Source organism: Dryobates pubescens, chromosome 26, assembly GCF_014839835.1.
Source record: "Dryobates pubescens isolate bDryPub1 chromosome 26, bDryPub1.pri, whole genome shotgun sequence".
Classification (NCBI taxonomy): domain Eukaryota; kingdom Metazoa; phylum Chordata; class Aves; order Piciformes; family Picidae; genus Dryobates; species Dryobates pubescens.
In genome coordinates, this window is record NC_071637.1 from 335,407 (window position 1) to 351,670 (window position 16,264).

At 62.2% G+C, this 16,264-nt stretch overlaps 1 protein-coding gene across 1 annotated transcript; it reads right to left on the minus strand.

Annotated features, from left to right (window-relative positions):
- Positions 1-1,778: 1,778 nt before the first annotated feature.
- On the minus strand, positions 1,779-11,655 carry RAB5IF (RAB5 interacting factor). The gene is made up of 4 exons (XM_054173381.1): positions 11,464-11,655; positions 8,886-8,989; positions 2,927-3,056; positions 1,779-2,315 (listed from the first exon to the last, which is right to left on the minus strand). Exons 1-4 carry the CDS (start codon positions 11,590-11,592, stop codon positions 2,274-2,276), a joined length of 405 nt encoding a protein of 134 aa, XP_054029356.1. The 5' UTR covers positions 11,593-11,655; the 3' UTR covers positions 1,779-2,273.
- Between the last annotated feature and the right edge of the window lie 4,609 nt (positions 11,656-16,264).

Sequence of the window (16,264 nt, forward strand, 5' to 3'; positions counted from 1 at the left end):
AGCTCTGTGCCACAGGCTGCCACATCCCCTTCAGCTCCTTGCCACTAATCCTTTCTTCAGGCCAGAGGCCACAGCTTTAGCTCTCTTGGTGCTCATCACTGGGGATCCCTGCTCCCAGCCCTGGGGATCCCTGCCTCCAGCCCCAGGGGGATCCCTGCTCCCAGCCCTGGGATCCTTGCTCCCAGCCCCGGGGGGATCCCCTGCTCCCAGCCCTGGGGGCACCCCTTACATCAGAAACCTTGAGAGGTTAAAAACTCAGAACTGAGCAGCTGCAATCCCCAACTTATTTACCAGGAGCCTTCAGATTCAGAGACCAAGATCTCTTCTGCATGAGCCTCCTCAAGGGCTTGCAGGGAGGCAACCTGTGGCTTCCCCTGCTGAAGCAGCTGCTAGAGCAGGGAGCTAAGCGTTAGCTGCTGCTCCCACTGCAAATGCTTCTGGCCCCTTGTAAAAGCCCAGGACTGAAGCCTGCAGCACAGGAGACCTGAGAACCCCAAAGAGCTGCTGGCTTAGACATTAGCAGGACTCCAGCTGTTAAAGGCATGCCCCAGCCCCACCACCTCCCCCCAGAGCAGAGGATACAGGAGCTGCACAGTGGACGAGCCAGGAGACCTTTATTACAGCATCTCAAGGGTACAATGGATCAGAGGGCTGGGAGCAGCTAAGATGCAAACAGAGGCCAGCAGGAAAGGGTGACCTAGAACCAGCAGATGATGCAATTCCTGTGGGAAATTAATGCTGTCAGCTGAAAAGAAAGAAAAGAAAAGATCAGACTAATAGACTGAGCAAGTCTGGGGGCAGGGAGGAGAAAACAGAGCAGTTTTTATTGGAGCTCATTCACTCAGACTGGCAACTCACAAGCAGCAGAAGCTGTCTGCTATTGCACTCTCCCCTTGGCATCCCAAGGGCCTACTCCAGCCAGGTGTGTTTGTTCCACCAAGGACAGACAGTGCTCTCCCTGCTGGGAGTGGAGGCCTGCCCTGGCTGCTGAGCCTGGAGCCCTAGCTGAGCGCTTCAGGGGTTCAGGTCCCTGGCTCTGCACACTCACGTGCAGGAACAAGGCTGCGGACTTGCAGCAGGCAGGAAGCGATGCAGACTGTCAGCAAGAGCACACTAGGACTACCAGCTCCTCACTATAAGGCAGCTTTAGGTCAGGACTCTTTAGGTCAGGACTCTTCCCAGGTGCCTGAGCTGTTGTTCAGAAAAGCAAGGCCCAGCTGGCACCGAGCCTGCGAGGTCCTCTAACAGTGACAAGGGCTGTGCGTGTTTGCCAAGGGCTGCTGCTGGCAGACACATCCTCCAAAGGGGCTGGAAGCAGAGACTCCTCCAGTGATGCACCCAAAGGGCAGGACCAGGGAGGAGCTGAGCTGTGCTCACCTCCCAGAGCAGAGCCTGCGTGCAAGTCAGCAACCCCGGCCCGAAGGTTAATAGCTGCCTCGCTTGTGTCCGAGTCTCCTACACTTAGCCACGAGGAGCAGCAGGACTCAAGAGCTTAAAAAAGGGAATTAAAAATCATTCAAATGCTTAACACTTCGAAGGGCTTCTCCAGGCTGAGTGTCCCTCAAGACTGCTACACTCTGAGGTACGTGAGGGCAGCTTAGTAGTCAGGCTGGCAAACTGCGGCGGAGCTCCTCAGCCTCCCCGGGTTAACCAAATCGATCACAACCACTTCCAGCAAACTGCCTCAGACTTTGTCTGCAGCAAAGACCATTCAAGAACTCTGCTCAGCAGCTGATTTGGAAGCAAACCAAACCCTATCAGGAATGGCAACCAGACAGTCTGTGTGCTCAGTCCAGGCCGAGCGCCGCAGGAAGAGGCCAGGGGCGGCCGCTCGGCTCCTGGCTGCCGCAGAGCCTTCCTCCCATCTCCCCTGCAGCTGCTGTTTAAAAGCCAGGTGCCTAAAGGACAGCAATGGAAGACAAGTCAGGATTTAGGGCTAGACTCCCAAGAGGAGGGCAAACACACATTAAATTAACAGATTCAACCTTCAGCAGACAGGAGTTGCTCAAGAGGTACTGGCTAGAGTCACAGGAAGTTCCACATCTGAGCGCTCTTGAAGCACTTCCAGGAGTTCCAATGGCTTTTTAGTAAGAGTTCCATAATCACTGGGAGTATAAAATGGAGACTTCTCTGGCAGAAGAGTTGGGGCTCTCTCCCACTGGGCCAGCAGGGACTGGCCTGGACTCCCCCCACCTTCCCACCAGGCCACTACAGGCTAGGACTGATTCCAATCTCGATTTCCTGGCGAGTGATGGAGCAGGCTGCAGGCTGTGTCAGTCATAGTGGATGGCAGTGTAGAAGATTATCCAAACCACCTGGGGAGAGGAAGGGGAGGTTACCTGGATGCTTCTGGAGAGGCTTCAGACACTGAAGGAAGCCTCAAGCTCTCAGCAGTGGGCTGGGGACTGAATTCCACCTGTGAGATCGTCTCAGAGCTGTTAGGGTCACCACAAGCAGCGGTGCTCAGCCTTGGCTTGGTGGGTGACAAACTTCTGCACGTGGCAGTCCCACCAGTGCCAGCCCCAGTTCAAGGGCTGAGTGGATTCAGAGACTGGGGGAAGGGGAGAGAGGGAAAACCACACACTCAAACCCCCACTCTGGGTTTAAGTAGCTCTGGATGAAACTCCACCAGGATGCCTGGGGCAGAGGATGGGAAGACAAAGGCTGAGTGGTAGCTGCAGAGAGAGAGCTGCCTGTCCCCACAGCCTCTCCTAGACAAACCCCAGGCACTCAGCCCCTATTTCACAGCCAGCAGCCATCAGACTTGGGCACTTTCCTCCCCAGCCAACAGCACTAAGTAGATGATGTCACCACATCTCTCTCCTGTCAGTGCCCCACCTCACCTGCCTCTCTTCCAGGCCTTCTCCCTCAGGACCTGCACCACCCCAACTCACCAACCAGCTCAGAGGAAGCAAAGAGACATTACCAAAAACAGTGCAAAAGATGTCATGAATCCTTCCTTTGTGAGCTCCCATGTCCCACCATACTCCTCCTCATCTATCTGCTGGAAGCTGCTGAAGTAGAGGTACAGAACACCAGCATTGATCAGGCAGAACCTGGGAGGAAGAGATTAGAAGGCATCATCCTGGTGATAGAGGCTGCAGGGACTGATGGAGAGGGTCCAGAGGAGGCCATGAAAATGCTCAGGGGCTTGGAGCAGCTCTGCTGTGGGGACAGGCTGAGGGAGCTGGGGGTGTGCAGCCTGGAGAAGAGAAGGCTCCAGGGGGACCTAATAGCAGCTTGCCAGTACTGAAGGGGCTACAGGAAGGCTGCAGAGAGACTGCTCCCAAAGGCCTGCAGGGACAGGCCCAGGGGCAATGGCTTCAGAGCAGAGCAGATTGAGACTGGATGTGAGGAACAAGTTCTGCCCCAGGAGGCTGCTGGAACACTGCAGCAGGCTGCCCAGGGAGGTGGTTGAGGCTCCATGCCTGGAGCTATTCCAGGTGAGGCTGGAGAGGGCTCTGGGCAGCCTGCTCCAGGGGAGGATGTCCCTGCTAGGGGCAGGGGCTGGGACTGGCTGAGCTGTGCAGCTCCCTTCCAGCCCAGACCTATGATTCTACTCAACATGCAGTGTGGCAGTCAGACACCTTCCATCCCCAGCAGAGAGGAACTGCTCCCACAGCACTTCCCAGGCAGCTCAGCCACTGCCACCAGAGCAGCTCCAGGTCAGCTTGCCAGAGCATGCCAGGCCTGGATGGGTTCACCTCACCAGGCACAACCTACTCCTGAGACTCAGCAGGGAGTCATCAAAAGCAGCAGAGCTGCAGGCCCTGACTGGCAGCAGTCCTGCTCCCACAGAGAATCCAATGTCCCTGTGCATGCTGCTTGGCTGTGAGGGGAAGAGGGAAGCCTTAGACTCAGTGCTGGCTCCCATGGTCCCCACACCAAACACAGTGACTTAGAGATGGAGGCCAGAGAAGATTTTGGTAGAGCCCTCAGAGCCACAGCAGTGGAGTTCAGCCTGAGCCAACTCACTGCTCTCTGCTGTGAGTTACACTGCAGTGGAGAGGACAGAAACTGCCTCCCTGATTGTCCTTGGACATCCCTGGCTTCACCAAAGGCCTCAGGGCTGGGGCAAGCTGGGAAGCCACAGATCCCTGTGGTGAGGGAGGCTGTGCAGGAAGGGCAAGCAAAGAGGTGCTGAGCTGAGTGCCAGCAGCAGGCTGTGAGCAGCCCTGTGACTGCTGACCACAGCCAAACCACACACACAGCCCCAGCAGCTTCTCAGTCTGCCACTTCCACCAAATCACTTCAGTTCTCAGGACCATTTAGCACAGGAAGTGGCTCAGGTGGTAGCTGAATCAATGGCTGAGGAAGAACAAAGCTTCTCAGCCACTCCAGCACTGCCTGCATGCAGCTGTCCTGTCCCTGCTGCAGCAGCACTGCTGCACTGCTCCCTTTCCCCACACCTCAGCCTTTTCCCCCGCCTGGAGACACTTGCTTCTACTCCTTCCACGTTCCTGCCACAGCCAGGATGCCCAGCAGGAGGGACACGGTGAGAAGCCCCTTTTGTGAGCTTGAGTAGGCAGAAACTGGGCACAGGGAGACTGCCCAGAGCAGCCACAGCACCTCCCCACCCCCGTGGGGGGGAGCAGGGCTCTGCTTCCCAGCTCTGCTGGCTCTCCACAGGCTTTCAGCCATGCCCCAGGGCCCAGCAAATTTCATTTCACAACTCAGAGGGCAGCCTTTGGAGTGCAGTGGGATGGGGCCCCAGTGCCACACCTCAGAGGGGCCCTTCCAGGCCTTCCTCCCACACTGTGTCCAAAAGAACATTAGGAAGCTGGGAGCAGTGCAGGAGCAGTGCAGGAGCAGTGCAGGAGCAGTGCAGGAGCAGTGCAGGAGCAGTGCCAGTGGAGCTTTGCCTGCTTGTTGCCCATGGGCTTTGGTGCAAAGGAAGAACCTCCACCCCTGGAGGTGTTTGCAGCCAGGCTGGAGGTGGCTGTGGTGTGAGGTGTCCCTGCCCATGGCAGGGGGTTGGGGCTGAAGGATCCTTGAGGTCCCTTCCAGCCCTGTCAGCTCTGTGACTCTATGGGTCTAAGGAGCCTTTTCTTTCCCAAAGGGAAGCTGTCACCCATGTCACTAACAGCACCTCCTGAGGAGGCCTCCTGGCTCCAAGAGGACTGCCACACCTCCTCCTCCTTCCCCTCCTCTGTGGGCTTCTTAGGAGGCCACAGCAGGCAGAGGACCACAGAATGGTAGGGGTTGGAAGGGACCTCTGGAGGTGGAGTCCAACCCCCTGCCACTCAGAGCAGGTCACACCACACACTGCAAGCCCCTAGGCAGAACCAACAAACTCCACAACTGAAGCTCTCCTTCCCTTCTTCCCCTCCTGCCCCCTCTGAGAACAAAAGAGCTAATTTTAAAAGCATTACTCAGGCTGAGGAAAGAGGCTGATGAAGATGTGATGAATTGTATAGACTGCTAGAGGGTAGGGAGGCTGTGCAGTGGGACCTGGACAGGTCAGAGCCATGGCCAAGGCTCTCTGGGTGAAGCTCAACCCTGGGCCTGCCCCTGGGTCACAGCAGCCCCATGGGGAGCTCCAGCCCTGGGGATGTGTGGCTGGAAAGCTGCAGCTGGGAGAGGGCCCTGGGGGTGCTGGGTGGCAGTCACTGAGCAGGAGCCAGCAGTGCCCAGGGGGCCAAGCAGGCCAAGGGCAGCCTGGCTTGGGGCAGAAGCAGGGTGGGCAGCAGGGCCAGGAGGTGACCATCCCCCTGTGCTCAGCACTGGGGAGGCCACAGCTCAGTGCTGTGCTCAGCTCTGGGCCCTCCCTGCAGGAAGGCCACTGAGGGGCTGCAGCCTGTCCAGAGCAGGGCAGCCAGGCTGGAGAAGGGCCTGGAGCCCCTGGGCTAGAGGAGGGCTGAGGCAGCTGGGGGGGTTGAGGCTGGAGCAGAGGAGGCTGAGGGAGACCTCCTTGCTCTCTGCAGCTCCCTGCAGGGAGGTTGGGGTGAGGAGGGGGCAGCCTCTGCTGCTTGGTGCCAAGGGCCAGAGCAGAGGCAATGGTTGCAGGCTGCCCCAGGGCAGGCTGAGGCTGGAGCTCAGGAGATCTTTGTGCCCTGGAAGGGCTCTCAGAGCTTGGCAGAGGCTGCCCAGGGCAGTGCTGCAGTGCCCATGCCTGGGGGTGCTCCAGCAGCTGTGGCCCTGGGGCTTAGGGCCCTGGTTTGGTGCTGAGCCTGCAGTGCTGGGCTGGGGGAGCTGGGAGGGCTCTGCCAACCAGCTCCATTCTGTGGCTGTGATCCTGGTGGTGCCAGTTTCTCTTTCCAGAGGCTTCCTTGAATCTGGAAGACTTCAATAACTACATTACCCTGGAGAGGACTTCCCTCTTGCCAAGGATGCTCTCTGCAGCCTCTCAGGAAGGGTTGAGCTCTCCAGGGCCTCATTTTTGTTGCTGCTGTTGGAATATTGCAATATTGGGGAGGTTTTACTTACTGAGGACAGAGCTGGAGCTGGAGTTGGCTTCCCTAGGCTAAGCTGCACCTTAAAGCTGCAGCTGCTGCCTGCTGTGCTCAGTGCTGTGCTGCCCTGCACCTCTGCCTGAGGAGCCCTGATGGTTTCCTGTCAGGAGAGCACTGCTGGGGCTTGCTGCCTGGCCCTGTTTGCCAGGCTGGGGTTCAGCTGAGGAGCTGCAGGCCATGCAGCACTGAGGCTGTGGATTGCTCCTGGTAGGTGGAACAAGCATTGGATGCATTTCTGCTCTCCTGCTCTTCCATTCCCCTCCCAGCTGCCCTTCACACAGCTCCCTGCCTCTCCTCTGTGTCTGAGGGGCTGGGCTGGCTGCAGAGGAGGCTTCTCAGGCTGCAGCCAGCACTCACTGCCATTTGCCCTCAGGTTTGTAGCTGTTCTCAGGCCTCCCTCCCAAAGAGGACAGCTGAGACCCTGCTGTGGTCTTCACTCTCCTTCCTGCCAGGGTTTGAAGTTGCAGCTGAGTGCAGCCTGGCCCTTGGCTGGGAGGGAAGACCACTGGCTGTGCTCTGTGCCAAGCAGCTGCATCCTGTGCCTGTGCTCATGGCAGGCAGGGGCAGGGGACACAGCTGAGTGCAGCCTGGCCCTTGGCTGGGAGGGAAGACCACTGGCTGTGCTCTGTGCCAAGCAGCTGCATCCTGTGCCTGTGCTCATGGCAGGCAGGGGCAGGGGACACAGCTGAGTGCAGCCTGGCCCTTGGCTGGGAGGGAAGTTCCCTGCAGCTCAGTCCTGAGGTGGTCACCTGGATCCCAGCAGTGATTCTCAGCCTCTTTCCTCCCCTCCATAGCAGTGGTCTGGATTGGTGCAGAGTCTCTTGGGGGGTCATGGGATGGTTGTGTGCCCAGCCCTGTGCACTGGTGGGGCTGAAGGAGCTCCAGGCTGGCCCTGGCGGGCAGCAGCAGGGCTGCCAGGGCTGGGGGAAGTGCTGCAGTGAAGCAGTGCTGTGGGCAGAGCACTTGTGCCTTCCCTGGGCTGGGAGGGAGGCTCAGGGAGGCTCTGTGGGTGCAGAAGTCTTTGCTGTGTGCTTCAGGGAAGTGATCTGCTCAGCAGTGTCCTGGCAGTGCCAAACCTCTTCCACTCCCTTCCTGAGGGCTGCAATGCAAACCTCCAGAGGGCTTCTCACTGGCACCTGGAGCAAGAGCAGCAGGAAGGCTTCCAGGCTCAGGAGGAGCTTTGGTTCTGAGTCCTGGGGTGGGTTCTTTACCACATGAAGGTCACAGAGCCACAGAGTGCTCTGGGCTGGAAGGGAGCTGCACAGCTCATCCAGTCCCAGCCCCTGCCCCCAGCAGGGACATCCTCCCCTGGAGCAGGCTGCCCAGAGCCCTCTCCAGCCTCACCTGGAATAGCTCCAGGGATGGAGCCTCAACCACCTCCCTGGGCAACCTGCTGCAGTGTTCCAGCAGCCTCCTGGGGCAGAACTTGTTCCTCACATCCAGTCTCAATCTGCTCTGCTCTGAAGCCATTGCCCCTGGGGCTGTCCCTGCAGGCCTTTGGGAGCAGTCCCTCTGCAGCCTACCAGGAGGATGGAGTCTCCCTTTTACAAGGAGCAGCAATGGGGCCAAGCTCCTGCTGGGGCCATTCCCATTGGGTGCTAGGAAAAGCTCCTGCCCTGAGCACTGCCAGGCACTGGAATCCTCTCCCAGGGGAAGAAGACCACTGGTTGTGCTCTGTGCCAAGCAGCTGCATCCTGTGCCTGTGCTCATGGCAGGCAGGGGCAGGGGACACAGCTGAGTGCAGCCTGGCCCTTGGCTGAGAGGGAAGACAACCACTGGCTGTGCTCTGTGCCAAGCAGCTGCATCCTGTGCCTGTGCTCATGGCAGGCAGGGGCAGGGGACACAGCTGAGTGCAGCCTGGCCCTTGGCTGGGAGGGAAGACAACCACTGGCTGTGCTCTGTGCCAAGCAGCTGCATCCTGTGCCTGTGCTCATGGCAGGCAGGGGCAGGGGACACAGCTGAGTGCAGCCTGGCCCTTGGCTGGGAGGGAAGACAACCACTGGCTGTGCTCTGTGCCAAGCAGCTGCATGCTGTGCCTGTGCTCATGGCAGGCAGGGGCAGGGGACACAGCTGAGTGCAGCCTGACCCTTGGCTGGGAGGGAAGACAACCACTGGCTGTGCTCTGTGCCAAGCAGCTGCATGCTGTGCCTGTGCTCATGGCAGGCAGGGGCAGGGGACACAGCTGAGTGCAGCCTGGCCCTTGGCTGGGAGGGAAGACAACCACTGGCTGTGCTCTGTGCCAAGCAGCTGCATGCTGTGCCTGTGCTCATGGCAGGCAGGGGCAGGGGACACGGTGCTGGCTGTAAGGGGCAGGGCAGACAGAAGCTGCGCTGCCAGCCACTGCTTACAGCACAGCCTCAGAGCAGGCACTGAGTGGAGTCTGAGTGTGGGGAAGGGCAGGAGGGGCAGAGGGAGCCAAGGAAGTGAACTCACACTGCGATGCCCACGAAGCCCTTGAGGGGAACCACGCCCCAGATGATGCCCAGGATGACTGCGATGATCTGCCGGAACCAGTAGATCACATCCAGGAACTCGTCCTGAGGAGAGAGCACAGCGAGGGGCTGGCACCCAGCCTGTGCCCAGGCCAGGGCAGCACACCACCAACAGCACTGCCCTCAGAGCAGCTGCAAGCACCCCTGGCGTCGTTCTCCCCCTGGCATCGTTCTCCCCCCGGCCTGCTCTGCCTCCAGACTGAACACAGGCTCTGTGCTGCAGGGGGCAGCTGCAGAGCTCAGCAGGTCTCCAGTCCCCTTCCCCACTCAAGATTCAGCTCTGCAAATGCTCACCAGGACAGACTAAGAGGTGACCCCATTCATGTTGCTGAAGCTGTGCAGGGTGATGCCCAGAGGCTGGAGTCAGGCTCTGCTGGGGGCTGCCCAGTGCCAGCACAAAGGGCAGTGGTGGAAGCTGAGGCAGAGGAAGTGCCATGGGAACAGGAGGGGAGCAGGCTGCCCAGGGGGGCTGTGGAGTCTCCCTCTCTAGAGAGATTCCAACCCCCCCCCCCCACCAGCTGTGCTCCTGGGTGCCCTGCCCTGGGTGCTCCTGCTCTGGCAGGGGCTTGGGCTGGGTGAGCTCTGGAGCTCCCTCCCAGCCCCTGGCACTCTGTGATCCACATTTAATGAAGTGGTTATGCTTTAAAGCTGCCACAGCCACTCCAAGTGCCTCAGACCCTCCCTGACCCAAAGGCTCCAAGCAGCCAGTCCTGAAGCCAGCCCTCTGCACTCTCAGAGCAGCAGTGAGTGGCCACTCCTGGCTGTTCTCAGGACCAGTGCAGCTCTCTGCAGCCACTGCAGCTGGGCAAAGACTCAGGCTTCAAATCAAAGTCCCTGCTGCTCACATCCTTTACTCCAGCCTCCCCAGGGACAGGGCTGCCCCAGCACAGCCCCAAACACCATCAGCCCTCACGACTTCACTGCAGGATGCACAAAGCTGTGCTGCTCCCTGGGGAGGACCAGGATGCAGGTCAGGTGTGGTCCTTTCCCTCACTTTCCACACGTGCCACACATTGTAGCCTTTGGGGCACATCCTGTGGGCAGAGCCTGTCACTTGCTCCCCTTGCTAGCTCTGAAACTCCCTGCCCTGCTTGTCAGTGAGGGATGGCATTGAGTACAGGAGAGCCCCAGCAGCTCTGCAAGCAGCAGCAGCAATGGGTAAGAGAAAGGTGAGAGGTTCATGACTGTGCCTCAGGGCAAGGCAGGGCAGAGTCCACAGCTCAAACGGAAAGGCGAAGCCAGCAAGCCAGGGAGCAGAGCTGGCACAGGGGCTGTGTGCCCAGGCCATGCCAGGGACACAGCAGGACCTGGGGCACTGCAAGAGCTGAGGGCACCTCCTGTGTGTGCTGCTGGGGAAGAGTGGCAGCAAGAGGCACTGCCTGGGAGCATCACAGCACACAGGAGGGAGGCACAGCAGCAAAAGGCTTTGCTTGGGCTAAGGACAGGGCAGGTCTGTGGCTAACAGCTTGGCACCAGCGCTGGCAAGGTTTGCTGGCAGGCAGGAGCAAGAGATGCAGGCTGAGCACACACAGGGGGTTCTGAGGGACCCCAATCCTTCCTGCAGAGGAGAGGCAGCAAAGCAGACCCCGGACAGCTGAAGCACCACTGTGACACTGCTGAGAGCATTCCTGTGCTGGGACAGAGACACCCTCACAAGCCTGCCCTTGCTGCTGCCCTTCCCTTCACACCTGACAGGTCAGCTGGAGGTGCAAATAGATTTGTTTCCCCCCCAGCTTCTCAAAACAGATTACATTTCCACCTTTTCCACACAGCTCTCCTTTTAATTACACAAGGCAATTCGCTATTTAACGCGAGCAGAGCGTAAGCCAAAAGCCACATTTAACCGAGGCACATCCACGTAAATGCAGCTCGTGTTTGCTTTGGCCCTGCCCCAAGCAGCAGCAGCAGCGAGCTGGCTCCGCCGTAGGCTACAGCACGGCCGAGGAGCCGCAGCAGCCTCCAGGAGGCGGCCGCAGGGCAGGGTCTGTGGGTGACACAGGACACCCCCGTGGCAGCCGCAGCCGGGCTAAAGCAAGCGCGGCGCCCACCCGGGCTGCCCCCAGGCGACAGCCCGGCCCCGCTCGGGGACCGCAGCGCTGCCGAGCCCGCAGCCCGGCCACAGCCAAACCGGCGCTGCCGCGGTGCCGGGCGGGGAGCGCCGCACCCGCGGGGAGGCTTCTCCGACGCCTTGCCGGGGCTGCGCCGCCAGGCCTGCCGCGGCCCACGCCTGCCCGCCGCCGCGCCTGCTCCTCTCGCCGCAGCTGCTCCGCCGCTTCCAGCCCCGCTCCCCGCCCGCTCCTCTCTTCCGACGGCGGAGCCTCCCCCGCCACAAAGCCCGGCACCGCGGCAGCGCACAAGCGGGCGGGGGCCCGGGGCCGGGCGGGCAGGTCGCGGCCGCTCCGGCCGGGGCAGCGGCACCAGCGATCGGCGCCGGTACCGCCAGGCGAAAGCCACCCCCGCGCTCCCTCCGCGGCGCGGGGACAGGGCGGGGCCATGGGCCCCCCCGCGCCGGGCCCCACCTTGTCGTGCCAGGCGGAGTCGCTGCGCAGCGCCTTGCCCCACACCGAGCCGCGCGCGGCCGCGCCGCCGTTCGACACCGCGTGCTGCTGCGCGTGCGGCGGCTCCTCCCTGCGCCGCGCGCCGCTCATCCTCCTGCACTCCGGCCCCGCCGCCGGCCCGGAAGCGGCCGCCGCGCGCCGTCACGCGCCCGCGCCCCCGCTCCGCCAATCGTGGCTGCGCCTCGCGCCGCACGTGACAAGGGCGGGCGCCGCTCTCCCTACGGCGGGGCAGAAGGGCCAAGAAGCCTCGGCGCTCGGCGGGCGGAGCCTGGGCGTGGCGAGGGGCGGAGGTGGCGAGCGGCCCTGCCCCGCTCGGGCCCGGCGTGAGCCGGCGGCGGGTGTGCGGCGGAGCGGTCTCGTGTCGGTCGCGCTCCGCCCTCGCCGCGGAACGGGAGGGGAGGCTCCGCTGGGCCGCTCCGCAGCGGGAGGGTGGGACAGCGGCTCCCGCCTGCGGGGAGGGCACAGCCCCGGGACTCCCGCGCGCGGCAGAGCCCCGCGCCAGGCCGTGCGCAGCCAGCCGCCACCGGAGCTGCCCGCCACGGCGCTGCCCGCCACGGCGCTGCCCGTCCGCCACCCGCCGCCGGCTTCCGAGGGTCCCCGGGGCTCCTTGCTGGGCAAGGGGTCCGGGGCTGGGGCGCTGGAGCCTGGCAGTCGGTTGTCCGAGCAGACCTTGGGCAGCAGCGCGTTCAGCGTCTGCGGGCAGCACGGATGTGGAACGGTGCTCTCCACAGCTCCCTGGGAGCAGGCTGCGCTGAGCTGGGCCCGGGCTCTGCGCCCCGGGATCAGGGGATGGAAGGAGAGGAACTGGCCTGAAATTGTGCCAGGGGAGGATGAGGTTGGAGAGGAGGAAAGATTTTCTTTGCTGCAAGAGTGGTCAGGGACTGGCAGAGGCTGCCCAGGGAGGTGGTGGAGCCCCCAGCCCTGGAGGGGTTCCAGAGCCCGGTGGCCGTGGCACTTGGGGACAGGGGTTGGTGGCCATGGGGGGGTTGGGTCAAGGGTTGAGTTGAACCTTTGCCAACCAAACCAATTCTCTGATTCTGTTACAGTGGTGCTCCTGGAAGAGTCTGCAGGTGCAATGTGGAGGCTCAACCATCTGACCCTTTTTTTGCATTCTTGCCTCTCATTCCTCAGGAAAAACCATGCTGGGAATCACTTCTTCAGCAGAGGGTGGGCAGGGCACTTGGCTGGGATGGAGTCACCTCCTCGGGGTGTGCTTTTGTGGCCTGATGGGCAGGGAAGGGCCTGGCTTGGTGGCAGTGGCTGCATTCCCTGCACATGCATGGCTGTGGGCCTGAGGCCTGCTGAGGTGCAGTGTGCTGGGCAGCTCAGCTCAGCAGTGCTGGGGCTGCTGGCAGTGGGGAGGACAAGGTCCTGCACAGATACTTTGGATGGAGTCTTCCCTTCCCTGCTTGCCTGGGCATGCCCCTGCTGGATCTGCCACGTCAGGAGGGTCACTGTTTCACTTCCCTGCTAACAAGCCCCAGGCCTCTGGTCCTGCATTCCTCTCTGTTGCACAACCCAGCACACATGTGAGGTGCTGAGCAGGGCAGCAGCCTGACTGCAGCCCTTCAGGAGCAAGAACCAAGGATCGAGCTCGCTGTGGATTTCAGCAGGACTTGGGAACCTTCAGGGGCAGACAGAACCTGCCTGAGCCCTGTGTACTTGTCACAGAGCGGGCAGGCAGTTGAGGCCTTGTCCCAGACACTCCCAGCTCAGCCCAAGTGGTTTGCATGCAGATTATGCAAAGCACTTTTGGGCTGCAGAAGGATTTGTCCTGCTCCAGCTGTCAGGCTCTGAGCACACATCCAAACCCTGGGGCATTTGCCATGAGCCAGAGGCTGGTCCCAGTCAGTGGCTCCAGGATGCATCAGCAGGGATGGGACAGGGAGTGTGCAGTGGGGGGGGGTCACTGCTGTATCCCTGGCAGGACCTCTGACCAACCCCCCCCATGGCATGACCCTTCTCTGAGGTGCCAGGCCTCCTGTGCCCCAGCTCCAGCCTCCCTCCTGGCACACTCCCCAGGGCAGCCCTGCTCCTGCTCCATGCAGCCCACTCTGATGGACGTGGTCAGGTCACTGGACACGGGCAGGTGGCAGCAGAACCCCAGGGCTGATCTCTCCCAGGACTGCAGGTTGTGTCCAGGGCACATGAGGAGCCTCTAAAGCTTCCCTGGCCTCTAGCAGATGGCCACAGCCACCCAGCTTGGTGCCACCTGCAGACTCCCTGAGGGAGCCTCGAGGCCCTCCCCCAGGTCATTGCTGAAGACATTGAAGAGCACAGCCCCCAGCACTGAGCCCTGGGGGAGCCCCTGGTGACTGGCACCAGCCAGGGCCAGCTCATTCCTCAACACTCTCTGGGCTCAGCCAGGGCAGAGGGCACTGAGCCAAGCCTTGTGCCAGGAGTGTCTGCAGGAGATTGCTGGGGCAGAGAGTGGCAAAGGCTTTGCTGAAGTCCAGGCAGGCAATGTCCAGGCCCTTCCCTCATGCCCTGGGCAGCTCACCTTGCTGTAGGAGATCCAGAGCAGTCAGGAGCTGCCTTGCACAACCCCCTGCTGCCTGGGCCTGATCTGCTGCTTGTCTTGTGTGTGATGGCACTCAGGGTGCCCTGCTCCATCACCTTCCCTGGCACCCAGCTCAGGCTGCCAGGCCTGTAGCTCCCTGGCTCATCCTTCCAGCCCTTCCTGTAGATGGTGTCACATTTGCTGGCCCCCAGTCAGCTGGGGCCTCCCCAGTTAGCCAGGACTGGTGACAGTGGTGGGGGCCAGGCCCGTCCTGCAGCACAGAGCAAGCTGGGAGCAGCCACAGGGTGGCAGCTGGGGCTGAGCCCTGGGATTTGTTCTTTTTATTCTTATGCTTTTATTTAAAAGGCAAACCTGGGAGCTCCTGGCCAGGGCCATGGCAGAGCCCCTGTGCTCTCCTTGGCTGGCCTCTGCTCTGGCACCTCCACATTTGGCCAGAGCCTGGCTCCCCTGGAGTGGGGCAGGCAGGAACCTGCCTCCAGCCAAGCCTGGATGATGCCCCTGGCTCCCTGGAGCCTTGGCACAGATCATCCAGGCGGCACAGGGCCATAGTTAAGGATGTCCCCAAGTCTGGCAGGCTGTGGGCAGAGTTGGCCACTGGTCTGAGCCAGCAGGAGCAAAATCCATGCCCTGGGCAGGGCCTGTCCAGGCTGCTGGAGGGCAGGGCTGCTGTGTTTGTGTTGGTGATGCCCTGCAGGAGCAGGGCAGCTGAGGGTTGAATTGTGTCACTGCTCAGCTCTGCTCTTCACTGTGCTGCTGTGAGCTTGCCCCTGTGCTTGTGTGCTCCGTGCTGGCTCCTCCACAGGGCTCTGCCACCAGGGGAAGTGCCCAGGGGTGGCAGCAGGGTATGGTCCTCATGCTTCAGCTCCACCTCTCCACGGGCAGTGCTGGAGCTGCCCAGGCAGAGCAGCCCTGCTCTGGCTGCCTGCTGTAGGGCTGGCTGAAGCCCTCTCAGAAGTGCTCCTCACATCTCCCTTTCCCACTCACCTGCTGAGCTCCAGAACCATGTGGTCCTGCAAACCAAAGATAAATCCCGCCCTGAGGTGATGTCTGCTGGGGGATACCACCTTCCTGAGGAGCAGCCCACAGGACCAGGAGCTCCTTTTAGTGACCACAGGACTGGGATGTGGCTTAGGCTTGCTGATGGGAAGGAAACATGAGCAAGACCTGCAGCCCTGGAGAGGTGTTCCAGGACCAAGGCCTGTCCTGCCTCCCCATCCCTGCACCTCCAGGCTCCAGCTCAGGAGTGGGTCAGGTCCTCCTTGTTCTCCACTCCAGGCCACTTTTTAGGGGACCTTAGAGGGGCTGTTTGGCAGCATCCCTCTGGGTGCTGGCAGCCTGGGGCAGAGGCAGGCTCAGCGCTGCCTGGATGGTCCTTCAGACCCCTCTGCAGCGTGCTGCCCCTGGACCATTAACAGAGGCTCTCCACCAGCCCCGGGGCAACCTGCTAGGGGCAGCCCGGGGGGAGCCACCCACGCGTGGGCCCCTGCTCAGGGTCACCTGCGGCCCCCCACGGCTCGGCAGGGCACGGTGGCAGCAGGCGCAGGGATGCCCAGGCTGGCGTCGGCTCCTGTCCGTTCCCAGTGCCCTGGGCGCGGCCCCGAGCCGCGCATCTCCCCGCGGGAAGGCGGACACGCGTGGGTCGACTCCCGACGCCCTTTCGTCTATATAAGGCCGGCCCCGCCGTCCCGCCGCCCCGGCCCCGCGACCCCGGCCCCGCCGCATTCTTCTGCCTTCTATGGGCCGAGCCGGGGCGGGCGGCGCCGCCCCGGGCCCCCCCTGCCCGCCCCTGGGGCCGGGTCCCGCACAGCAGCTCCGAGCAGCGCCGGCAGCCGCAGCTCCCGCAGCTCCCGCAGCTCCCGCAGCTCCAGCTCGGCTCCAGGTGAGGCGGGACCGGACCCCGCGCCCCACGCCGCCGGACAGGGCAGCGGCCGAGGGGCCACCGGGAGCGGCCGGCAGGGCAGGAGGGAGCGGGGCAGGAGGGAGCGGAGAGCAGGAAGCGGAGCAGGGAGGAGCGGGGCAGGAGCGAGTGCGGCAGCAGGGAGCGGGGCAGGAGGGAGCGGACAGGGAGGAGCGGGGCAGGAGGGAGCGGGGCAGGAGGGAGCGGGGCAGGAAGGAGCGGACAGCAGGGAGCGGGGCAGGAGGGAGCGGGGCAGGGGGGAGCGGACAGCAGGGAGCGGGGCAGGGGGGAGCGGGGCAGGAGGGAGCGGACAGCAGGGAGCGGGGCAGGAGGGAGCGGGGCAG

What these genes read in the sequence shown, in the direction of transcription:
- RAB5IF (XM_054173381.1), bottom strand. Translation starts at nt 11,592, where the DNA reads ATGAGCGGCGCGCGGCGCAGGGAGGAGCCGCCGCACGCGCAGCAGCAC. An exon ending in GGCTTCGTGGGCATCGCAGT is followed by an intron (nt 3,057 to 8,885) that starts GTGAGTTCACTT and finishes TCTTCCTCCCAG; the next exon opens with GTTCTGCCTGATCAATGCTG. An exon ending in CATCTTTTGCACTGTTTTTG is followed by an intron (nt 2,316 to 2,926) that starts GTAATGTCTCTT and finishes TCCTCTCCCCAG; the next exon opens with GTGGTTTGGATAATCTTCTA.